The sequence below is a fragment of the Heterodontus francisci genome, chromosome 2 (genome assembly GCF_036365525.1).
Source record: "Heterodontus francisci isolate sHetFra1 chromosome 2, sHetFra1.hap1, whole genome shotgun sequence".
NCBI classification, from domain to species: Eukaryota; Metazoa; Chordata; class Chondrichthyes; order Heterodontiformes; family Heterodontidae; genus Heterodontus; species Heterodontus francisci.
The window spans coordinates 207483974-207509210 of record NC_090372.1 but is presented as its reverse complement, the minus strand read 5'-3'; the positions used below and the strand labels follow the sequence as shown (position 1 = coordinate 207509210).

The 25237-nt window shown below is 42.8% G+C and overlaps 1 protein-coding gene across 1 annotated transcript in view; it reads left to right on the top strand.

Annotated features, from left to right (window-relative positions):
• The window catches only part of obscnb (obscurin, cytoskeletal calmodulin and titin-interacting RhoGEF b), an 868128-nt gene that overhangs the window by 410868 nt on the left and 432023 nt on the right, over positions 1 to 25237 (top strand). Inside the window, exons 83-85 of the mRNA XM_068053434.1 lie at positions 7053 to 7319; positions 8055 to 8321; positions 24616 to 24882. Of these exons, the coding sequence (XP_067909535.1) occupies positions 7053 to 7319; positions 8055 to 8321; positions 24616 to 24882 (801 nt within the window). The remainder of the gene's footprint in view (positions 1 to 7052; positions 7320 to 8054; positions 8322 to 24615; positions 24883 to 25237) is intronic.

The following is a 25237-nucleotide window of genomic DNA, read 5'->3' as shown; positions in this document are numbered from 1 at the left end:
GAGCCAGATTTAGTTAACAGCCTAACAGTACGTGAATAACTGTCAAATAGCGATGATAATATGATCAAGGTCAACATAATGGTTGAAATTGAGAAACATGAAACAATTACTTGCGCTGGGATTTTACTGAGCTCCCGACATCGGGCTCCGTGACAGAGGGGGAGGTGTTGGAAGATTGTTCCAACATCGGCCTGCCACGGAATCCGATGCCAGAGTTCCAATCTTCCTGGTGGCGACGAGGCTCCTTGGCAGCCCCTCCCCATTGCTGGGTGACGGGACCCGGCTTTGAATGTTTAAATTAAGCACATTACGATTTTGGTCTTACATAGAGGGCTGGTGACACAGTTTTGGAAAGATGAAGGCCGTAAAAATATATCTTACTGTTAATCAAAATAACAACAAATGTACATTCTTGCGAAGAAGCTTTAAATGAGAAGACTAATATATTGCCTTACATTCTCTTCACTATGTTGGACATTGATTTAGTGAGATACCTGGCATTTTCTACTTGCACAGTAGTCAATGTTTGCCCACACACTTGTTGTAGCAATGCGGAGTATTCCGGATAGATGTCATTCTGTCAGGAGTGATCTCTCACTCTCTCTCTCTCTCTACCTGTGTCCGCCCCCCTCCCCCCCCCCCCCCCAACGTGTCATTCTCATTCTCTGTGTCTCCCTCCCCCCTTTTTCTCTCTCTGTCCTCCCTATTCTCTCTCTCTCTCTGTTTCCCCCTCTCTGTTCCCCTTTCTTTCTTTCTTTCTCGCTCTCTCTCTCTCTCTGACAGTTGCAGTGTATGGGAATACTCAGCAGATGCTTGGTCAGTTTTTTTAAAGATCGCAAGTCAGTTTCACAGCTGACAGCTGCTGACATGGGGAACAGCGGTTTCCCAATGTCCAACAGACTCGGGAGTTTTCCAGTGGGCTTTTAAAAAAAACCCGCCGGAAAACCCCAAATCTGTCTAAAGTCGGGAAACCGCTGTTCCCGATGTCAGCAGTTGTCAGGAAACTGAAATAAAACCAAAAACTGCTGGAAATACTCAGCAGGTCTGGCAGCATCTGTGGAGAGAGAAGCAAAGTTAATGTTTCAGGTCAGTGACCTTTCATCAGAACTGACAAAGGTTAGAAATGTGATAAGCAAATAAAGTGTGGGTGGGGCAAAAGAGAACAAATGGGAAGGTGTTGATTAGACAGAGGGTCACAGAGAATAACTGACAAGGAGGTCATGGGGCAAAGGCAAAGACAAAGAGTGTGTTAATGGTGTGGTGAAATAAAAAGCATTAGTGCAGAGAGGGTGTTAAGATGACAGAAAGCCATAGCCAAAAGCAAAACATAAAAAAAAAAGTGTAATGATGAAATAAACTAAAATAAAATGAACTGAAGTTAAAAAATGTAAAGTAAAGTTATGCTCTTCCCACAAGAGGAAGCATTCTCTGCATCCACTCTATCAAGACCTTTCATAATTACAAAGTAAAACTAAAAAAAGGTAAAAAAAAAAGGGGGGGGGCCAGTCATGCTCTGAAATTATTGAACTCAATGTTCAGTCTGATAGGCTGTAGCATGCCTAATCGGTAAATGAGGTGCTGTTCCTCGAGCTTGCGTTAATGTTCACTGGAACACTGCAGCAATCCCAGGGCAGAGATGTGGGCATGAGAGTAAGGGGGTGTGTTGAAATGGCAAGCGACAGGAAGCTCAGGGTCATGTTTTCGGACAGAGCGGAGGTGTCAAGAAACTGACTTTCTATCTTTTTTAAAAGATGTTCTGACAATGGGAAATTTCTCATCTCCAGTCACAGACACCTGGTGAGGATGAGGAACGGCCCCGGATGCAGTTTATACCCAGGGGCCGGATGGAAACTTTCAGCGGGCCGGATCCTGGCCCGCAGGCCGTAATTTGAACAACCCTGATGTAGAACAACAATGGGAAACATTTAAAACACTGTTCAACAGAGTGCAGGAAATATATATTATGCTAAAAGGAAAGAACAGACTAAACACGAGTGAGACTCTTTGGATAAAGACATAAGGGAACAACTGAGGGTTAGGAAAGAGGCATACATTAAGTACACAGGCAGCAGAGAAATGTATGATAAGAGAGAATATGAAGAGATTTGGAGAGAAGGCAAAAAGGAACCATGAAATTCAACTATCAAGGATCATAACGCAAACTACTAAAATCTTTTACAGGCACATCAATAAAAAAGGAAGGCTGGGGTGGGAATAGAACCATTAATGTATATCCAGGATAATGCCACAGGTAATGATAGACGGCTTCGGTGTTTACTAGGGAGATAGGACAGGTAGGTGTGACATTGAATGATGAGATGAGCAATGAGATAAGTGCATTTAAGATTTGAATAAGGGAGTGTATTGAATAAACTAATCAAACTCAAAGAGGATAAAACCCTTGGTCCAGATGGATTGCATCCACATATTTTAAAAGAAACGAAGAAAGAGGTAGAAGAGGGATTACTACACATAACTGCGTGTAGTTCTGGTCGCCATATTATAGAGGCACCAGGGAAGGTGCAGAGAAGATATACACTGATGATACCAGAAATTTGTGGGTATACATATCAGGAAGGGATTGACAGGCTGTGTTTCTTTCCTCTTGAGAAAAAAGAAGGCTGAGAGGTGACCTAATAGAGGTCTTTAAAATAATGAAAGGTCTTGATAGAAAACAATTGAATGAAAACTCGGATTGTTTTCACTGGAACGACGGAGGTGGAGGGGCGACATGATAGATGTTTACAAAGTTATGAGAGGCATGGACAGAGTGGATAGTCAGAAGCTTTGTCCCAGGGTGGAAGAGTCAGTTACTAGGGGATATAGGTTTAAGGTGAGAGGGGCAAAGTTTAGAGGGGATCTGCGAGGCAAGTTCTTTACACAGAGGGTGGTGAGTGCCTGGAACTTGCTGCTGGGGGAGGTGGTGGAAGCAGGTACAATAGCGACGTTTAAGAGGCATGTTGACAAATACATGAATAGGATGGTAATAGAGGGATACGGTCCCCAGAAGTGCAGAAGGTTTTAGTTTAGGCAGGCATCAAGATCGGCGCAGGCTTGGAGGGCCGAATGGCCTGTTCCTGTGCTGTACTGTTCTTTGTTCTTTTGTTCTTGATAGAGTGGATACAGAGAATGTTTCCTCTTGTGTGAAGAGCATAACTAGAGGCCGTCAATATAAAATAGTCACCAAGGAATCCAATCGGGAATTCAGAAAAAACTTTTTTACCCAAAGAATGGTGAGAGTGTGAAACTCACTTACATAGGGAGGGTTGAAGCGAGTAGTATTGATGCATTTAAGAGGAATATAGACAAGCATATGAGAGAGAAGGGAATAGATGGTTACGATGATAGATTTAGATGAGGAAATATGGGAGGAGGCTCGAGTGATGCATAAGCCCAGCATGGACTGGTTGGAAAAATGGCCTGTTTCTGCGCTGTATATCCTATGTAATCCTATTTATATAAAGCAGATAGAGCTACAAGAAGGGAGTGTTAGAAGAAACTGTCAAGGGATATTAAAATCAATACAAATTTTTTTACAATTATATTTGGAAAAAGAGGGTGGTCAGGAGCAATGTGGGCCCCTTAAATACTGATAACTGTGATATTGTCAATGAAAATAAGGAAATCGTGGGCATGTTGAATAATTACTTTGCATCATTTTGCATAGGAAGAGGATAGCATGTGAGGCATCACAAGGAAACAAATATTGAATGAGGGACACGACTCACCAAAATTAACGAAAGCAATACAATGAAGAAGATAATGGCACTAAAGAGTGACAAATCCCAGGAGTATATGGTTTCCATTCCAAGATTTTAAATGGATTGGGTGAGAGCATTGCAGAGGCTCTAACTATAATCTTCCAAAGTTCTCTTGATTCTGGAACTGTTCCTTTAGACTGGAAAATTGCACATTCCTTCACTATTTAAAAAAGATGTGAGAGGGAAACTAGGGAATTATAGACCAGTTTGTGCAACATTTTTTGTCGGAAATTACTGGAGTTTATAATTAAGGATAGAGTAATTGACCATCTTGAAAATTTTCAGCTGATCAGAGAGAACTAGTATGGATTTATAAAGGATTTATAAGTCATGCCTGACGAACCTGGTTGAATTTTTTGAAGAAGTTACTAAAGTTGTGGACAGGGGAATGTCTATGGATGTTACTTATATGGACTTCCAGAAGACAGTTATTACAGTCCCTAATAAGTGACTGTTAGCTAAAGTTGAAGCTCACGGAATTGAAGGCAAATTATTGAAAAGGTAAGAAATTGGCTGAAGTGGGCAGAATTCGGCGGCGAGCTGAAAAGGAGGCACGGTGCATGCATGACTTGCGCGCTGCTCAGCCCCTATCATATTTTGAGCGGGGGCTCATTTAAATTGAGGGGGTGGAACAGCTGCCCCCGATGATATCGGGGCGGCCATTCTGCCCCTGGCAATGGAGTCCGGTGCCACTGCGCAGGCGCCGGTGCCATTTTAAAGGGCTTCAAGCCCTTAGCAAAAAATTTTATTTTTAAAGTTACATAATTGTGCATTCTCTTAAAAAAAATAATTAAAAGCTGGAGACCCTTTCCCAACCCCCGAATGTTTTTTTTTATTGGCCTATCTCACGAAAATCAACTTTATTCCCAACCCGAACTTCCCCACACCCCCCAACCTTGTCACATTTGCCCTTCAACCCCTTCCCACCATCCCCACAGCAAATAAAAAGCAAATGGAGTTCCAAAAGCGCTGGAGTTCCGGCCAGTGGCCGGAATATCAGCGTGGCACGGCTATCGGGACCAGATAGGTTTATTTGCATGTTTTTAAATTAATTTTAATATTAAAATATTTGTGTGGGATGGCTGTCGGGACCAGGTAGGTTTATTTACATGTTTTTAAATTAATTTTAATATTAAAATGAAGGCCCCGCCGCCGAGCGGCATGGGAGCCGCACTGAGGCCTCGCCGCCGCCGATAAAATATGGCAGGGCCTCTTGGCACGGGGGTCGATGCGAGCCTCTCCTGGAAGAATTTTCCGGGCCCCCCCCCCCCCACTCCATGACCCCTGATGTCGGAGGGCTGTTAAAATGCAGCCCAGTGGGCATGTACTCTAATTGGCAAGATGTGACTGGTGGTGTCCTGCAAGGATACGTGTTGGGGCCTCAACTATTCATCATATTTATTAACAACTTAGATGGTTGGATAGAAAGCCTCATATCCACATTTGGCAATTACACAAAGATAGGTGGCATTGTAAGCACTATAAATGGAAGCATAAAATTACAAAGAGATGTGAATGAGGAAAAACTGGAAAATGGATTTCAGTGTAGGCAAATGTGAGGTCATCCACTTTGGACCTAAAAAGGTTAGATCAGAGTACTTTCTAAGTGGTGAAAAACTAGAAACAGTGGAGGTCCAAAGAGACTTGGGGACAAGTGTCCATGTATATAAATTAAAATGTCATGAACAGATACAGAATATAATTAAAAAAGCTAATGGAATGCTGGGCTTTACATCTAGAGGACTAAAATACAAGGGGGTAGACGTTATTCTACAGTTACTTAAAGTCTGTTTAGTCCATACCTGGAGTACTGTGAGCAGTTCTGGGCACCACACCTTAGGAAGGATATATTAGCCTTGGAGGGAGTACAGCATAGATTTACCAGAATGATACCTGGACTCCAAGGTTTAAATTACAAAAAGAGATGGCATAAACTCATATTCCCTGCAATTTAGAAGTTTAAGGGGTGATTTGATCAAAAGTTTTCAAGTTGTTAAGGGGAACAGACAGGGTGGAGAGAGAAACTATTTTTTGCTAGTTGGAGAATCTAGGACTGGGGGCATAATTTAAAAAATAGAACTAGACCTTTCAGGAGTGAAATTAGGAAACATTTCTACATTCAAGTGGTGGTGGAAATTTGGAATCCTCTTCCACAAACGGCAATTTGATGCTAATCAGTTGTTAATTTTAAATCTGAAATTGATAGATTTTTGTTATCCAAAGGTATTGAGGGATATGAGGCAACTGTGGGTATATGGAGTTAGACTGCAGTTCAGCCGTGACCTAATTGAATGATGGACACACTCGAGGGGCTAAATGGCCCACTCCTGTTCCTATTGTTACGACCAGGTGCGAAAGGTGTTACTATCTTCACCTAGTCTTATTGTAACAGGGTTTAGTTTTAAACACAGTGTTTTGAGCTCACCTTTGTGAATTCTTGTTCACTGCTTTCCAATTATAAAGCAAAGAAATGAGCACAAACAGGCTTTCTGTGGTTTAAAGAAGAAAAGTGAGATTTATTTAAACCTTAAACTTAAATTCTAATATGGTTCACGCCTACGGATATACGACACGCCCACGCTAGCATGCACACGAGATATACACATGCAGATAGGAACAGAAAAGAGAAGAAAAGATAAGTTGGAACAGTTTGAGGCACTATCTTGTCACAGTGCTTTGAGCTCCTTTTGTAAGTTCTCTTGCTTTTCTTTGGGGCCCAGTAGTCTTCTTAAAACCTTGTTCACGTCGGAAACTTTTCTCTCTTTGATTTTCATGTGTTTTCACAAGATTCAGTTCCGATGGAAGCAGGCAGGAGAGAGGTCTTCTTGCTTCAGTTCCAGGAGAAATTTTTACCCCATGAGCACATGGCTTTGTCTCTTCAAAATCTGCTTTTCCAGTTTAAAATCCCCCTACCTGGCCAGCTGATGTTCACATGACCGACTGGTTTGACCAGGTCTCTTCTGTGTATTGTTGGGGGGGTGGGGACACAGGGACTGTCTCTCTTTATTTCCACATTGTTTAGTACTATGCAAATGTCTTTCCAGTCAGGAACCTGCAATTTTTAAGTTTTAATGTTCATATGGCGAAATAATGTGTGCCTCAGTCTTGGCAGGTAGGGGGTTTGCCTGAAACTATGTTCCAATGAAAGAAAAGTATATTTCCAAGGTAACCAAAGAAATAATAATATAACCGGAATTAATTTTGTATCCAGTGGGAAAAAACTTGTAAATAAGGATACCATGAAGAAGAGATTAATCAATGTTCTGATAAATTTGTAATTCAATTTCTCAGCTTTACCAGTGCTTTTCAAACAAGAACTTCAGAGTGTGGAAGCAGAAGAGGGTGGCACAGCCAAACTGCACTGCGAGCTTACTAAACCCGATGCTGCAGTGGAATGGCGAAAAGGATCAGTGGTACTGCTGCCATGTGGAAAATATGAAATGAAGCAACAAGGTCCAGTTGCAGAGTTGTTCATCCGTGATGTGGAACCAGAAGATGCTGGTGAATACACATGTGATTCTGGCGATAAACACACCAGTGCTTCACTAAATGTGAAAGGTAAAATTGAAGAAATTCATATTGGAATTCAACTTCTGCTTTTGGAAGTTATCATCATCATCCAGGCTTCATACGTAATTGCATAAATCAGTCTTGTTCCTCACAACTTCCATTTTTAACTATTTCAGCACCAATGAACTTTATCTCCTTTTAGATTTTTGTTTACTGTTACATTGGTTGGAATTGACTATAGTTTTATTGGGTATGGGAAAGTGAGAATAATCGTGGGTTTTGAATATAGCCATCTGTGTCATCTGGAGTTAGGGTTGGTGATTTGACCTGGTATGACCAAGATAAATGCATTGAACTAGTAGCAACGATGGAGCAACAAATAATTGATAACTGGGAGATATAATTAAGATTATGGAAACCTGACACAGCCCACAAGCTGGGAATGATTTCAATGTGCAGGAATAAAGTTTGGTGGTCGAGCGGAGAGGGAGGTGGTCAAGGTTCACATGTTCAAGATTACTTGAAAGTTAACAAAAGTTGAAGTGATATCACAGGAATGCAAATCATCACAATCTGTGAAGCTAGCAAGCAAGTAGTAGATAGGTTAACAATAATAGTCTGTTACAGTCCCAAGACAAATAGCAGATGGCAGCATTTAGACAATAGCTTTTCCTTATGAAAAATATACAACCAGTGGCACAAAGCTTATTTTTAATACTTTAGTCGTCAGTTTCTTTAGAATTAATATCCTGATACTTGTGAATGTCTTTCTAAATTATATAGCCTTACCTGTGCTGTTCAAACAAGAGCTGCGAAATGAAGAAGCTGAAGAGGGTAATGTGGTCACTTTGCATTGTGAACTTAGTAAGCCTGGTGCTCCAGTAGAATGGAGAAAGGGATCTCTGATGCTTCGTCCTAGTGACAAATATGAAATGAAACAAGCTGGTGCCGTTCTTCAGTTATTAATCCACAATGTGAATGTGGAAGATACTGGTGAATATATTTGTGATTCTGGGGACCAGCAGACTGATGCCCACTTGAAAGTTAATGGTAGGAGAAAAGTTACTATTCAGTAGTGATTTGCTGTAAATTTTGATCTTGCTAATTGTCAACCATTGCTCTTGTCTTCACTCTTCAAAAACTCGATTCTTTTGATCACATCTTTCATGCTTAATTAATTTTAGTTCATCTGTTCCCAATAATTTCATTTGATTATATTGTGGCAAGGTCATTAGAAATAGTCATTTGAGTGTGATTCAGTGCTGCTATACTGCTGTAAAGAAAATTAGTTGTGTTCCTCTGTCTTAGTCAGATTTTTAAATTTTATTTCATTTTATTACATTTTATATTGTGCTGCACTAGACTGACTTTCTTATGTTATTATAGTTTATGTTTTCATTATAAAACATTAACATCTTGTACATGCCACTTTGAGTTAGATTTCATCTTTGTGCTGTTGTAGTGTCATGAAATTTGCTATCAGCAATGAATATTTGAGCCCATTTGTATCAAATTGCTCTGTACTATTTTAGTGCATTTTAACCAACTTTTAAAGTAAACCAGTTACAGAATGCATTAAAATAGGATATAGAGGAACTTGATTTGAACATTAGTGCCGCAACAATCTGGCATTGCTACGATGATAGCTCACTGAGTTGGATCTTAGAAATGAAATATAAAATCTCCTAGCATCTTTCTTTAATTCTGAGAACCAGACATCACCATAGTAGATAAACTGAAGAATGTGACTGTATTTGAAGATGAAGATGCTTTTTGAAGTGTAAAGTTTCACATGAGGGTATAAGCTTTCACATTCAGTGGAAACTAGAATAAGCTAATCTTCAGAACAGCTCATTTAATCAAATTTCAGTTAAACATGGAAAGATTCATCTGCTATCGTTGAGTAAAGCTGTATAGGAAGACTCTGCTATCATATCCTTCAGATTTGGATTGTGTATTTAATCAGAAAAGCTGACCGGTGTGGGTGGTTCCCACTGTTCAACTCCAACCTGACTGCAGCAGATATTTTTGTTATTAGGGTTTTAACCCCTTTGTGTTTTATTTGTCAAATAAACAGACCGCGACAGGTTTGCTTGTCGGTTTAAAACAGAAGATTAATTATTTATTGAGCAATATGCCTTATCCCAAGATTGTCGCAACTTCACCCACTCATGCATTCACTCGCACACACGCACACACTCCCAAGAAGAGACAGATAGAGAGGAAAAGAAGTAAGTGACTTGAAGTGAGGTGGGTTTTCGGGGTTCACGGTAAAACTGATGAATTCTCCCAGATGTCAAGTTCTCTTTAGTTGCATGCCTGAGGTGTTTGTAGATTTCTCTGTTGGTTGAAAGTTCAGTTTGAAGACAGAGTATCACTTCTACTTCATTGCTGCACAATTGAAAATGTATCATTCACAGCAGGGCGCCTTCCTTTCTGCTTGTTCGATTTTCTCTCAGCAGAACCATCTACTGATGCTTCTTCCTGGGTTGCTGTCCCTCTCTCTCTCCAGAGAGCTACCTTTTAAGGTCAAAAATGGTTTCACACCTGTTGGGAGGTAGAGATTTTCCTCCCTGTGGTGACCGACAATGGCTACTTCGCACCTTCTTTGTTTCAGAGGAACCCATTGAATTCAAAAATGTCTCTTGATGGTATTAGGAGGGGTGCAATTGACACCTCTTAGCTTTGAATGTATTCTTTTGCCAGACAGTAGACAGTTTGAATGCACAAACCAGGTCTTTTGACCTTCAGTGGCCATTTTGAAACACATTGTCCACTGTTTTAAGCCCATTTTACAACTCTTCAGGGTGAGTTCTTGTAGTTCCAATTGCTGCACTTTACATGAACATCACACCTCCCCCAAAAGGGGAAAAAAATGAATTTCCTCGGATTTCATTTTTATGTTGTTTAGTTTTTTGGTTTAGAAAGAAAAAAGTAAGCAGGAAGATATAGGAGTCACACCACTTCACACGTGACCCCCACACCTCAATCCTGCACCTGCTGCATCTGGCATTGTCTGTAATAGCCATTTCTTGTTCAAGTTAAAGTATTACGTAATCTTTTTTTTGGATGAGGGACAATTGTAATTGAATTTTCCTTTTTTGGGCATTGAATTTTTGCCCAGGAGAGCTTCTGTTTAGAACATTTGATGATTTCTTTTATCTGTTTCCCATTTTTTTACTGTTCCAAGGCTTGTGATATGCAAATTTACATCACTGCATTGTTCTGGGTTTTTTGCAACTTTAACCCCTTAACTGCTGTTTCCACAATGCATGGATATAATAATTCAGGCTCTGGCACATTGATAATTCTCATCTCTGGGGGATAGTGGCTGATACATTCATTTTTAGCCCCTGTGAGGCCTCTGGTTTCTCCTTCTGCACTTTGTCCTTAGTGAGTTTTAAATCTGTTTGGCTGGGTCAGGTTAGCTCTGAATTTAGAACCTGACCCTCTGATTTCTCAGTGGTCATATCCCCACTGAACTCACTTTCAGTTTTCTGGTGGCTTTCATAAGTGCTGTTTACTTTAGGGTATTTTACTTTCCCTTTTCTTTTTACTTCAGGAATGGGTTTTTCCCTAATCTGCCCCATGTCCCATGACACTACTGCTTGGAGCTGGTTGTCCAGCTTCTGTTGCACTCCCCTGTGGCACTTCAGTTAGAAACATAGAAAATAGGAGCTGGAGTAGGTCATTCGGCCTTTTGGGCCTACTCTGCCATTCAAAAAGATCATGGCTGATTCAGTACCCTGGTCCCGCTTTCTCCCCATACCCCTTCATCCCTTTGGCATTAAGAAAGATATCTATCTCCTTCTTGAATATATTTAATAACTTGGCCTCCACTTCCTTCTGCAGTAGATGTCCTGCCCTGGTTTAACTTCCCAAAATGCATCACTTCACACTTGTCTGCATTAATGATTTGGAGGAAAGTATAGGTGGTCTGATTAGCAAGTTTGCAGACGACACTAAGATTGGTGGAGTAGCAGATAGTGAAGGGGACTGTCAGAGAATACAGCAGAATATAAATAGACTGGAGAGTTGGGCAGAGAAATGGCAGATGGAGTTCAATCAGGGCAAATGCGAGGTGATGCATTTTGGAAGATCCAATTCAAGAGTGAACTATACAGTAAATGGAAAAGTCCTGGGGAAAATTGATGTACAGAGAGATTTGGGTGTTCAGGTCCATTGTTCCCTGAAGGTGGCAACGCAGGTCAATAGAGTGGTCAAGAAGGCATACGGCATGCTTTCCTTCATCGGACGGGGTATTGAGTACAAGAGTTGGCAGGTCATGTTACAGTTGTATAGGACTTTGGTTCGGCCACATTTGGAATACTGCGTGCAGTTCTGGTCGCCACATTACCAAAAGGATGTGGATGCTTTGGAGAGGGTGCAGAGGAGGTTCACCAGGATGTTGCCTGGTATGGAGGGCGCTAGCTATGAAGAGAGGTTGAGTAGATTAGGATTATTTTCATGAGAAAGACGGAGGTTGAGGGGGGACCTGATTGAGGTGTACAAAATCATGAGAGGTATAGACAGGGTGAATAGCAAGAAGCTTTTTCCCAGAGTGGGGGATTCAATTACAAGGGGACACGAGTTCAAAGTGAAAGGGGAAAAGTTTAGGGGGGATATGCGTGGAAAGTTCTTTACGCAGAGGGTGGTGGGTGCCTGGAATGCATTGCCAGCGCAGGTGGTAGACGCGGGCACGATAGCGTCTTTTAAGATGTATCTAGACAGTTACATGAATGGGCAGGAAGTAAAGAGATACAGACCCTTAGAAAATAGGCGACAGGTTTAGATAGAGGATTTGGATCGGCGTAGGCTTGGAGGGCCGAAGGGCCTGTTCCTATGCTGCAATTTTCTTTGTTCTTTGTTCTCTTTGTTCTTTGATACAAAAATCTCTGCCAGGGCCCCAGCAATGTCCTCCCTTCCTTCCCAGAGCATCCTAGGATACACCTGGTCAGGCCCTGGGGATTTATCCACCTTAATGCGCTTCAAAACCTCCAACACCTCCTCCTTTGTAATGTTGATATGCTCTAGGATATCGGTGTTCTCTCCCTTGAACTCACTAGCTTCCATGACCTTTTCCACGGTAAATACGGACGAGAAATATTCATTTAAGACCACGCCCATTTCCCGTGGCTCCACACATAGATTGCCACACTGATCCTTAAGGGGACCTACTCTCTCCTTAGCTACCCTTTTACTCTTAATATACTTATAGAATCTTTTAGGATTCTCCTTTATCTTATCTGCCAGGGAAATCTCATGGCCCCTTATCGCCCTCCTAATTTCCTTCTTAAGTGTAGTCCTACATCACCTATATTCCTCGAGGGACTTGCTCGATCCCAGCTGCCTATACCTGACATATGCCTCCTTCTTTGTCCTTCGTCAACCAAGGTTCCGTAAACTTGCCAGCCTTGCCCTTCCATCTAACAGGAACATGCCAGCCCTGAACTCTTCCTATCTCACTTTTAAAAGCCTCCCACTTGCCAGATGTCCCTTTACCTGTGAACAGCCTCTCCCATTCAACTTTTGAGAGTTCCTGTCTGATGCCATCGAAATTAGCCTTCCCCCAATTTAGGACTTCAACCTGAGGACCAGACCAATCCTTTTCCATAACTATCTTGAAGCTAATAGAGTTATGGTCACTGGTCCCAAAGTGCTCCCCCACTGACACATCAACCACCTGCCCATTCTCATTTCCTAAGAGGAGGTTGGGTGTAGCCCCTTCTCTAGTAGGGCCATCCACATACTGCTTCAGAAAACTATCCTGGACACACTTAACAAATTCTTCCCCATCTGATCCCTCAGTCCTAAGGCAGTCCCAGTCAATATTAGGGAAGTTAAAATCACCTACTATTACAACCCTATAATTCCTACACCTAATTGTGATTTCCCTACATATATGCTCCTCCACTTCCCTCTGACTTTTGGGGGGCCTATAGTATAATCCCATCAAAGTGATCACCCCTTTCTTATTTCTAGGTTCTACCCATATAGCCTCGTTGGACATTCCGCCCGTGATATTCTCTCTAAGTACTGCCGTGATGTCCTCCCTAATCAATAGTGCAACTCCCCCTCCTCTCTTATCTCCACCGCTGTCACGCCGGAAGGATCGGTACCCCGGAACATTGAGCTGCCAGTCCTGCCCATCCCTCAATGACGTTTCCGTTATAGCTATAATTCTCCCTTATCTATTCTACTAGTTACATCCTCAAAAAACTCCAGTAGATTTGTTAAGCATGATTTCCCTTTCGTAAACCCATGCTGAATTTGCCCAACCTCGTTTATGCTTTCCAGGTGTTCTGCTATCATATCCTTTATAATAGACTCCAGCATTTTCCCCACTACTGATGTAAGGCTAACTGGTCTGTAGTTCCTTGTTTTTCACCCCCTCCTTTTTTAAATAGTGGGGTTACATTTGCCACCCTCCAGTCTGTGGGAACTGTTCCAGATTCTATAGGATTCTGGAAGATGACCACCAATGCATCCACTATTTCCAGGGCCCCTTTCTTTAGTACTCTGGGATGTAGATTATCAGGCCCTGGGGATTTGTCAGCCTTTAACCCCATTAATTTCCCTAGCACTATTTGTAACTAATACTGATTTCCTTCAGTTCCTCCCTCTCATTAAACCCTTGGTTCCCTAACATTTCTGGGAGGTTATTTGTGTACTGTTTTGTGAAGACGGAACCAAAGTATGTGTTTAATTGTTCTGCCATTTCTTTGTTCCCCATTATAATTTCCCCCGTTTCTGACTGTAAGGGACCTACATTTGTCTTCACTAATCTTCTTCTCTTCACATATTTACAGAAGCTTTTACAATCAGTTTTTATGCTCCCCCCAAGTTTACTCTCATACTCTGTTTTCCCCCGCTTAATCAACCTCTTTGTCCTCCTTTGCTGAATTCTAAACTGCTCCCAATCCTCAGACTTGCTGCTTTTTCTGGCAATTGTATCTGCCTCCTATTTGGATCTAATACTGTCCCTAATTTCTTTTGTAAGCCATGGTTGAGCCACCTTTCCGGTGGCTAATAGGGCGGCGCAGTGGTTAGCACTGCAGCCTCACAGCTCCAGGGACCCGGGTTCGATTCTGGGTACTGCCTGTGTGGAGTTTGCAAGTTCTCCCTGTGTCTGCGTGGGTTTTCTCCGGGTGCTCTGGTTTCCTCCCACAAGCCAAAAGACTTGCAGGTTGATAGGTAAATTGGCCATTATAAATTGTCACTAGTATAGGTAGGTGGTAGGGAAATATAAGGACAGGTGGGGATGTTTGGTAGGAATATGGGATTAGTGCAGGATTAGTATAAATGGGTGGTTGATGGTCAGCACAGACTCGGTGGGCCGAAGGGCCTGTTTCAGTGCTGTATCTCTAATCCAATCTAATCTAATCTTATTTTTGCACCTGACAGGAATGAATAATTGTTGTAATTCATGCACACGTTCTTTAAATATTATCATTGCCTAACCACCGTCAACTCTTTTAGTAAAGTTCCCCAATCTACCATAGCCAACTCGTGCCTCATACTTTCCTTTATTTAGTTTCAGGACCCTAGTTTCGGATCCAACTACTTCACTCTCCATCTTAATGAAGTATTCTATCATGTTATGGTTGCTCCTCCCCAAAGGATCCTGCACAACAAGATTGTTAATTAATCCTTTGTCATTGCACAATACCTAGTCTAGGATAGCCTGTTCTCTAGTTGGCTCCTCAACGTATTGGTCTAAAATACTATCATTGCAGCAGCTTATTCTGGAGCAGAGAGTGCGAGCGAGTGAGCAGCTGGGAAGGTCAGTTTCAGCTTAAACTTAATTCCCTTTTGTTTTCGGCGGACCAAGGGGCTGCTGGGTAAGTAAAACCCTATATATTTGGGCCTTTTCTGAACCCGAGAAACTACACGGGTAGTGTCTCCCACTCGCCCTCCTCCTCTAACCAAAAAAAAAAGGACTTGGTGGTGTGTCGATAAGGTAAGGCTTTTTCTACTTTTTTTTTTATCGTGTGATTGGTAAAAACTTTTCGTTCCTTTTTCATTTTTTCTAAGTTTCAGACTAAGTTAAGCTTAAGATTAAAAATGGCAGGAGATCTCAGACCCGTGTTATGCTCCTCTTGCTCAATGTGGGAGCTCAGGGACACGGCTGATGTCCCTGACTCCTTCACGTGCAGGAAGTGTGTCCAGCTGCAGCTCTTGTTAGACCGCATGACGGCTCTGGAGCTGCGGATGGACTCACTTTGGAGCATCCGCGATGCTGAGGAGGTCGTGGATAGCACGTTTAGCGAATTGATCACACCGCAGATTAGGATTGCTGAGGGAGAAAGGGAATGGGTGACCAAAAGGCAGAGAAAGAGCAGGAAGGCAGCGCAGGTGTCCCCTACGGTCATCTCCCTCCACAACAGGTATACCGTTTTGGATACTGTTGAGGGAGATGGCTCACCAGGGGAAGGCAGCAGTAGCCAGGTTCATGGCACCGTGGCTGGCTCTGCTGTTCAGAAGGGCGGCAAAAAGAGTGGAAGGGCTATAGTCATAGGGGATTCGATTGTAAGGGGAGTAGATAGGCGGTTCTGTGGTCGAAAACAAGACTCCCGAATGGTATGTTGCCTCCCAGGTGCACGGGTCAGGGATGTCTCAGATCGGCTGCAGGACATTCTGAAGGGGGAGGGTGAACAGCCAGTTGTCGTTGTGCACATAGGCACCAGTGATATAGGTAAAAAACGGGATGAGGTCCTACAAGCAGAATTTAGGGAGTTAGGAGCCAAGTTAAAAAGTAGGACCTCAGAGGTGGTAATCTCAGGATTGCTACCAGTGCCACGTGATAGTCAGAGTAGAAATGAAAGAATAGTCAGGATGAATGCGTGGCTTGAGAGATGGTGCAGGAGGGAGGGGTTCAGATTTTTGGGACATTGGGACCAGTTCTGGGGGAGGTGGGACTATTACAAATTGGACGGTCTATACCTGGGCCGGACTGGAACCAATGTCCTTGGGGGTGCTTTTGCTAACGCTGTTGGGGAGGGTTTAAACTAATGTGGCAGGGGGTTGGGAACCAAATGAGGAGGTCAGTGGACAGTAAGGAGGTAGTAACTAAAGCCTGTAAGGAACTAGATAATGAAGTCAGCATGACTAAGGGAAAGAGTAGGCAGGGAGCAGATGATGAAAGCAAAGGGACTGGTGGTCTGAGGTGCATTTGTTTTAATGCAAGAAGTGTAGTAGGTAAGGCAGATGAACTTAGGGCTTGGATTAGTACCTGGGAGTATGATGTTATTGCTATTACTGAGACGTGGTTAAGGGAAGGGCATGATTGGCAACTAAAGATCCCAGGATATCGATGCTTCAGGCGGGATAGAGAGGGAGGTAAAAGGGGTGGAGGAGTTGCATTACTGGTCAAAGAGGATATCACAGCTGTGCTGAAGGAAGGCACTATGGAGGAGTTGAGCTGTGAGGCAATATGGGCAGAACTCAGAAATAGGAAGGGTGCGGTAACAATGTTGGGGCTGTACTACAGGCCTCCCAACAGCGAGCATGAGATAGAGGTACAAATATGTGAACAGATTATGGAAAGATGTAGGAGCAACAGGGTGGTGGTGATAGGAGATTTTAATTTTCCCAACATTGACTGGGATTCACTTAGTGTTAGAGGTCTAGATGGAGCATCCAGGAGGGTTTTCTAGAGCAGTATGTAAATAGTCCAACTCGGGAAGGGGCCATACTGGACCTGGTGTTGGGGAATGAGCCTGGCCAGGTGGTTGAAGTTTCAGTAGGGGACTACTTTGGGAATAGTGATCACAATTCCGTAAGTTTTAGAATTCTCATGGACAAAGACGAGAGTGGTCCTAAAGGAAGAGTGCTAAATTGGGGGAAGGCCAACTATACCAAAATTCGGCAGGAGCTGGGGAATGTAGATTGGGAGCAGCTGTTTGAAGGTAAATCCACTTTTGATATGTGGGAGGCTTTTAAAGAGAGGTTGATTAGCGTGCAGGAGAGACATGTTCCTGTGAAAATGAGGGATAGAAATGGCAAGATTAGGGAACCATGGATGACAAGTGAAATTGTGAGACTAGCTAAGAGGAAAAAGGAAGCATACATAAGGTCGAGGCGACTGAAGAAAGACGAAGCTTTGGAAGAATATCGGGAATGTAGGCGCAATCTGAAACGAGGAATTAAGAGGGCTAAAAGGGGTCATGAAATATCTTTAGCAAACAGGGTTAAGGAAAATCCCAAAGCCTTTTATTCATATATAAGGAGCAAGAGGGTAACTAGAGAAAGGATTGGCCCACTCAAAGACAAAGGAGGAAAGTTATGCGTGGAGTCAGAGAAAATGGGTGAGATTCTAAACGAGTATTTTGCATCGGTATTCACCGAGGAGAGGGACATGACGGATGTTGAGGTTAGGGACAGATGTTTGATTACTCTAGGTCAAGTCGGCATAAGGAGGGAGGAAGTGTTGGGTATTCTAAAAGGCATTAAGGTGGACAAGTCCCCAGGTCCGGATGGGATCTATCCCAGGTTACTGAGGGAAGCGAGAGAGGAAATAGCTGGGGCCTTAACAGATATCTTTGCAGCATCCTTAAACATGGGTGAGGTCCCGGAGGACTGGAGAATTGCTAATGTTGTCCCCTTGTTTAAGAAGGGTAGAAGGGATAATCCAGGTAATTATAGACCGGTGAGCCTGACGTCATTGGTAGGGAAGCTGCTGGAGAAGATACTGAGGGATAGGATCTATTCCCATTTGGAAGAAAATGGGCTTTTCAGTGATAGGCAACATGGTTTTGTGCAGGGAAGGTCATGTCTTACCAACTTAATAGAATTCTTTGAGGAAGTGACAAAGTTGATTGATGAGAGAAGGGCTGTAGATGTCGTATACATGGACTTCAGTAAGGCGTTTGATAAGGTTCCCCATGGTAGGCTGATGGAGAATGTGAAGTCGCATGGGGTCCAGGGTGTACCAGCTAGATGGATAAAGAACTGGCTGGGCAACAGGAGACAGAGAGTAGCAGTGGAAGGGAGTTTCTCAAAATGGAGACGTGTGACCAGTGGTGTTCCACAGGGATCCGTGCTGGGACCACTGTTGTTTGTGATATACATAAATGATTTGGAGGAAAGTATAGGTGGTCTGATTAGCAAGTTTGCAGACGACACTAAGATTGGTGGAGTAGCAGATAGTGAAGGGGACTGTCAGAGAATACAGCAGAATATAGATAGACTGGAGAGTTGGGCAGAGAAATGGCAGATGGAGTTCAATCAGGGTAAATGCGAGGTGATGCATTTTGAAAGATCCAATTCAAGAGTGAACTATACAGTAAATGGAAAAGTCCTGGGGAAAATTGATGTACAGAGAGATTTGGGTGTTCAGGTCCATTGTTCCCTGAAGGTGGCAACGCAGGTCAATAGAGTGGTCAAGAAGGCATACGGCATGCTTTCCTTCATCGGACGGGGTATTGAGTACAAGAGTTGGCAGGTCATGTTACAATTGTATAGGACTTTGGTTCGGCCACATTTGGAATACTGCGTGCAGTTCTGGTCGCCACATTACCAAAAGGATGTGGATGCTTTGGAGAGGGTGCAGAGGAGGTTCACCAGGATGTTGCCTGGTATGGAGGGCGCGAGCTATGAAGTGAGGTTGAGTAGATTAGGATTATTTTCATGAGAAAGACGGAGGTTGAGGGGGGACCTGATTGAGGTGTACAAAATCATGAGAGGTATAGACAGGGTGGATAGCAAGAAGCTTTTTCCCAGAGTGGGGGATTCAAATACTAGGGGTCACGAGTTCAAAGTGAGAGGGGAAATGTTTAGGGGGGATATGCGTGGAAAGTTCTTTACGCAGAGGGTGGTGGGTGCCTGGAACGCGTTGCCAGCGGAGGTGGTCGATGCGAACACGATAGCGTGTTGTATGATGTATGTGGACAGATACTTGAATGGGCAGGAAGCAAAGAGATACAGACCCTTAGAAAATAGGCGACATGTTTGGGTAGAGGATCTGGATCGGCGCAGGCTTGGAGGGCCGAAGGACCTGTTCCTGTGCTGTAATTTTCTTTGTTCTTTGTACGCACTCCAGGAAATCCTCCTCCACAGTATTATTGCTAATTTGGTTTGACCAACCTATATGTAGATTAAGGTCACCCATGATTACTGTTGTACCCTTATTGCATGCGTCTCTAATTTCCTGTTTAATGCCACCCCTTACATCTCCACTATTGTTTGGGGGTCTATAGACAACCCCCACCAACGTTTTCTGTCCCTTGGTGTTTCTTAGCTCCGCCCATACAGATTCCACATCATAATTTTCCGAGCCAATATCCTTCCTCACTGTTGCATTGATTTTCTCCTTTACTAACAATGCTACCCCTCCTCCTTTCCCTTTTTGCCTGTTTTCCTAAATATTGAATACCCCCGGATGTTCAGTTCCCATCCTTGGTCACCTTGAAGCCTTGTCTCCATGATCACTATTATATCGTAACTGTTTATATCTATTTGCACTGTTAATTCATCTACCTTATTGTGAATATGCCTTGCATTAAGACACAATGCCTATCGACATGTCTCTTTGACATTGTTAGTCATCTTAGCTTTATTTTGCACTATGGCCCCATCTGTTTCTCGCCCTTGTTTTCTCTGCTTTCCACTTTTGCTTCTTACCTTTCTGTCTTTCATTTCTATCCTTGTTTCCCTCTCTGTCTGCCTGCTCAGATTCCCATCCCTGTACCATTCTAGTTTAAACCCTCCCCGACAGCACTAGCAAACACAATCCCACCCCCGAGGAAATTGGTCCCGGTCTTCCCAGATGCAACCCGTCCAGCTTGTACTGGCCCCACCCTCCCCAGAACCGGTCCTAATGTCCCCGGAATCGGGATCCCTGCCCCTTACACCATTTCTCCAGCCATGTATTCATCTGATATATCTTCTTGCTCTCTCGCTAGCACGTGGCACTGGTCGTAATCCTGAGATTGCTACCTTTGAGGTCCTACTTTTTAATTTTCGTCCTAACTCGCTATATTCAGCTTGTAGGACCTCATCCCTTTTTTTACCTATGTCTTTGGTACTGATATGTACCACAACAACTGGCTGCTCGCCCTCTCCCCTCAGAATGCCCTGCAGCCGCTCAGAGCCATCCTTGACCCTCGCACCAGGGAGGCAACATACCATCCTGGAGTATCTTTTGCGGCTGCAGAAAAGCCTGTCTGTTCCCCTTATGATTGAATCCCCTATCACTATAGCCCTGCCTCTCTTCTTCTTCCCCTCCTGTGCAGCAGAGCCACCCATGGTGACATGAACTTGGCTCTTGCTGCTTTCCCCTGAGCCATCTCCCCCAACAATATCCAAAGCGGTATATCTGTTAGAGAGGAGGATGGCCACAGGGAACTCCTGCACTACCTGCCTTCCTCTACTCTGGCTGGTGGTCACCCATTCCCTTTCTGCCTTTGCAGCAAGCATTTGCCTGCGGTGTGACCACCTCGCTAAACGTGCTATCCACGACGATCTCAGTATCGCGGATGCTCCACAATGAATCCGTCCGCAGCTCCAGCTCCGTATTGCAGGTAGCCAGTAGCTGCAGATGGATACACTTCCTGCACACATGGTCGTCAGGGACACTGGAAGTGTCCCTGATTTCCCACACAGCGCAGGAGGAGGTGAGGCATCTCCCTCATGCTTGGCTTGCCTGTTTAAGAACTTTCCATGTCCCTATTTAAATCTTTAAAGAAGGTTTCGGCTAACCATATCTCGGTATTTTTCCTTCAACCTTTGCTGCATTGATCTTAGCTCCTTTAAATTCTCTATCTGGCTCTATCTTGACCTTTTAAATTTCACTGGCTTGCCTTTAACCTCTTCAAACTTTATTGGCCCTATTGCCCTCTGTGGGATTTTTGGGACTTCCTCAGCTCTCTGCAGCTATGCAGAGCTTTGTTTGTTCCCTTCAGTTTCTCCAGTATCCGTAGACTGTCCTGGACCCTCTGGGTACAATGCTGTGCTTCCTGCCAAGTCATTGCCAAGCAATAGGTCAACCACCTGCATAGGTAAGTTCAGAATGATTCCAATCGTGGCTTTCCGGTGACCAACGTACTGTGTAGGTAAATTTTAACTAAAGGAACTTTCAAGCATTTTCCAGTAAGATCTTTTATCAATACCGTGATATTTGTTCTGGTTTTGGGTGGCATTTCTGTTAACCTGGCTGCCAGTAGTGTTTGAAAACAACTGGTATTGATAAGGATGGTTCTCTCTTTGCCTGGTGCCTTGGATACGAAATAAGTCATGTTTCCTTTTTGTAAAACATTCTGGTATGTGCTTTGTTCTTGCGTTCTGTTGGAACACATGCTTACCACTTTCATAATTATGGACACAGGTTTGACTGCAGCGCCTCCTATTGCTTTTTGGAATACCAACAATTTGCCTGGCCATGCCCAGTTATCCCACACTGGAAACACACCAGGCATGCCCGTACTGGTTTATCACCTGTGTTCCTTCTTTTAAAAGTTGGAGACTGCACTGGTTTTCCTTCCCTACTCTCGTTTTCTCTCGAGCCCATTTCTGCTTCATATGCATCCCTGCTATCTCTCCCTTGCCTGTAAGAGTTACTAGACTCAAATTTATTCTAAATTAGGGATTTGTGTATTAACTTATATTCGTCAGCCATTTTTGCTGCTTCTCTTACCCTTGTCACTCATTGTTCGTCAATGTGGGTCCTTATAGTAAGTGGGATGCTATTTTTAATTTCTTCTAGCAACATCTCTACTCTCAAATTTTCATACGAGGGTTCTGGCTTGAGGGATTGTATCCAGCGATCGAAAGCCACATGTTTAATTCTTTCAAATTCAATGTAATTCTGTGCTGGTCTTTTCTTGGTGTGTCTGAATTTCTGTCTATATGCTTCAGGTACTAACTCACATGCATTTAGAATTGCAGTTTTAGTTTGTTCATAGTCAGAGGAACTCTCGTCTGATAACAGGGAGAAAGCTTCACAAGCCCAACCCACAAACTCGCCTTATAAGAGGAGAATCCAAAATTCTGTTGGCCATTTTAGCCTGGTAGCTATTTTCTCAAATGAGATAAAGTATGACAAATCTCCTCCTCCTCATTAAATTTTGGCACTAGTCTTGAGTGTCCTGGAGCATCAAAATTTTGCTCTGATTTGGATGGGCCGAATGGCCTACCCCTGCTCCTATTTCCTATGATAGTATAAGGTTTGACTGGCAGTAGCATGCTTACCTTGTGCTTGTAACCATTCTAACTCAAACTTTCTGGCTGTTTGCTCTCTTTCCTACTGCAACTGCATTTCCTCTCCTCAACTGCATCTCTTTTTTTCAACTGCAACTTCTCCCTTTCCTTCTGAATTCTAGCTAAAGCTATCTTTTCATTTTTAGATTCCATATTTGCCTCTTTGTCGGGCTCAGGGGTAAGTTTAAAATTGTTAGCTAGACTCTTCACCAGTTCAGGTTTCTTTGCTTTTTGTTTAAAAGTGATTCCTGTCTCTGTAGCTAAGCTTTTTAAATCTTCAGTATTAAATTTTTTTAACTTATCATGGGATATGTCTCCCTGCTCTACAAACTCTTCAGCCTTAATTGTGGTAATATTTTTTATTTCTAACACCATAGAGAAAAAGCAGATGAATACAAGAAAACCCACTTGTTTACTTTTCCACAATTTTAGAGGTCAATTTTCCTCCCATTTACAAATCTACCGTTTATTTGGTGGTTCAGATCCCGACGAACCCCGAATTTGTTATGGCCACATGGTGAGGAGTGTGGGTGGTTCACACTGTTCAACGCTCACCTGACTGCAGGAAGCGTTTTTGTTATTAGGGTTTTAACCCCTTTGTGTTCCATGTGTCAAATAAACAGACAGTGACAGGTTTTCTTGTTGGTTTAAAACAAAAGATTAATTATTCATTGAGCAATATGCCTTATCTCGAAATTGTCGCAAATGCATCTCACTCACGCATTCACTCGCACACACACACCCAAGAAGAGACGGATAGGGAGGAAATGGACTAAGTGACTTGAAGTAGGTAGGGTTTTCGGGTTCACAGTAAACCTGTTGAATTCTCTCAGAAGTTCAAGTTCCCTTTAGTTGCATGCCTGAGTGTTTGTCGATTTCTCTGTTGGTTGAAAGTTTAGTTTGAAGATGGAGGATCACTTCCAATTCACTGCTGCACAAGTTGAAAATGTAGAATTCATAGCAGGGTGCCTTCCTTTCTCATTGTTGGATTTTCTCCCAGTTCTCAGTTGGATTTTCTCCCAGCTCTCAGCTGGACAAGCTGCTAATGATGCTTCTCCGTCTCTTTCTCTCCAGAGAGCTACCTATTAAGATCAAACATGGTTTCACACCTTTGCTTCTGCTGGGAAGCAGAGGATTTCCTCCCTGTGTTGACTAACAATGGCCTAGGATGTGGCTACTTCGTACCTTCTTTGTTTCAGAAGAACCCATTCAATTCAGAAATGTCTTGATGGATTTAGGATGGGTGCAATTGACACTTCTTAGTTTTGAATGTATTCTTTTGTTCTTGCCAGACAGTAGACAGCTTGAATGGGCAACCAGGTCTTTTGACCTTTGGCAGCCATTTTGAAATACATTGTCCACTGCTTTAAAAGAAAAGTCAATTTTTATAACTCTTCAGGGTGAGTTCTTGCACTGGGCATCTCAGGTGACATACCTAATGAATCATTTTGAAGACATAGAGGGGTGGAAATTGATTTTGGTCCGTTTTTGGGCCCGTAACTAGCATACCTAACTGGCTGGCCCAAGGTTGGTTCTTGACCATGTTGACAATTTTTTGCATATGCTGCTGGCGCATTATATGCTTCCAGGTCCATAAATTTCAAGAAGACAATTTAAATCTCGGGAGCAGATGGGGGAAGATTGCAAAGACTGTTGAGTCAGGGGAGCCCTCCTCCTGGTTTCACAGGAATGATTTAAAAAATTAGTTTTTACTTAAATATTACCTTTTGTTGACTGCCACAACTTATGCTGCAGTGGCGACTGAAGAATTGAGAGGGGATCAGGCCCAGTGCCTGCTCCATTCATCTGAAACAAATGTACTCGAGGCGTCCTCTAACAGTTATTAGACCCTTCAATACCAGATGCTTGATGATTAATGGCTGCTTTCGGTGGCCACCCAGGATTCCTGAAAAATGGACCCAACTAATTTAGCAGTGGCCTGGAAGTGCATGTGGTTTGAGTGCTGACCGTCCCACTGTTAGATATGCATTCTTTGTGACTTAAGTAAAACATAAACTTGTCTGCAGTTGTGACATGATTATTCGAAAGTGAGAATAAGGTTTTCCTCTTTCCTGCTGACATTTCTTGTAAATGGATGATTGAAATTTTGAAAAATTCTATTAAATAAATGTATTTGGCTATATTTCAGCTGCACCAGTAACCTTGAAAAAAGAATTACAGAGCATAGAAATTGAGGAGTACCAAACAGCAACCCTACATTGTGAACTGTCAAAACCTAATGTGCCAGTTACGTGGAGGAAAGGGTCACTGTTGATCTCTCCAAATGAGAAATATGAAATGAAACAGGAAGGACCTGTACAAATATTGCAGATTCATGACTTGAAGTCAGAAGACACAGGAGACTATACCTGTTCTTTTGGGGATCAACAAACTACAGCTTTCATAACTGTGAAAGGTAGGTTAATAGACCAATAAAGAAGACAATTCAGCATATGCATTCAAAGCAGTCTCTTAAATTTAATTTTTATAGGATTGCCTTTTACAATAAATTAGTAAGTACTGAACAGAAAATGTGATTATTAGTGAATCAATTTGCAGTACACAAACAGGGACTAAAAACAGACCAGTTACACTCTTCACATGTTACTAAAGCATATTCTGAACAAGGTTTCACCCGAAGATAGTGAAAGTTCAGAAATTTTCATGAGTTAAAATTTCTAGTCCTGGGATCTGCAGGCTTAGAATTTGCCTGTTATTATATACTTGTCTGAATTCTTTAATAATGCTATCAGATATCCTGTGGTTTTTCT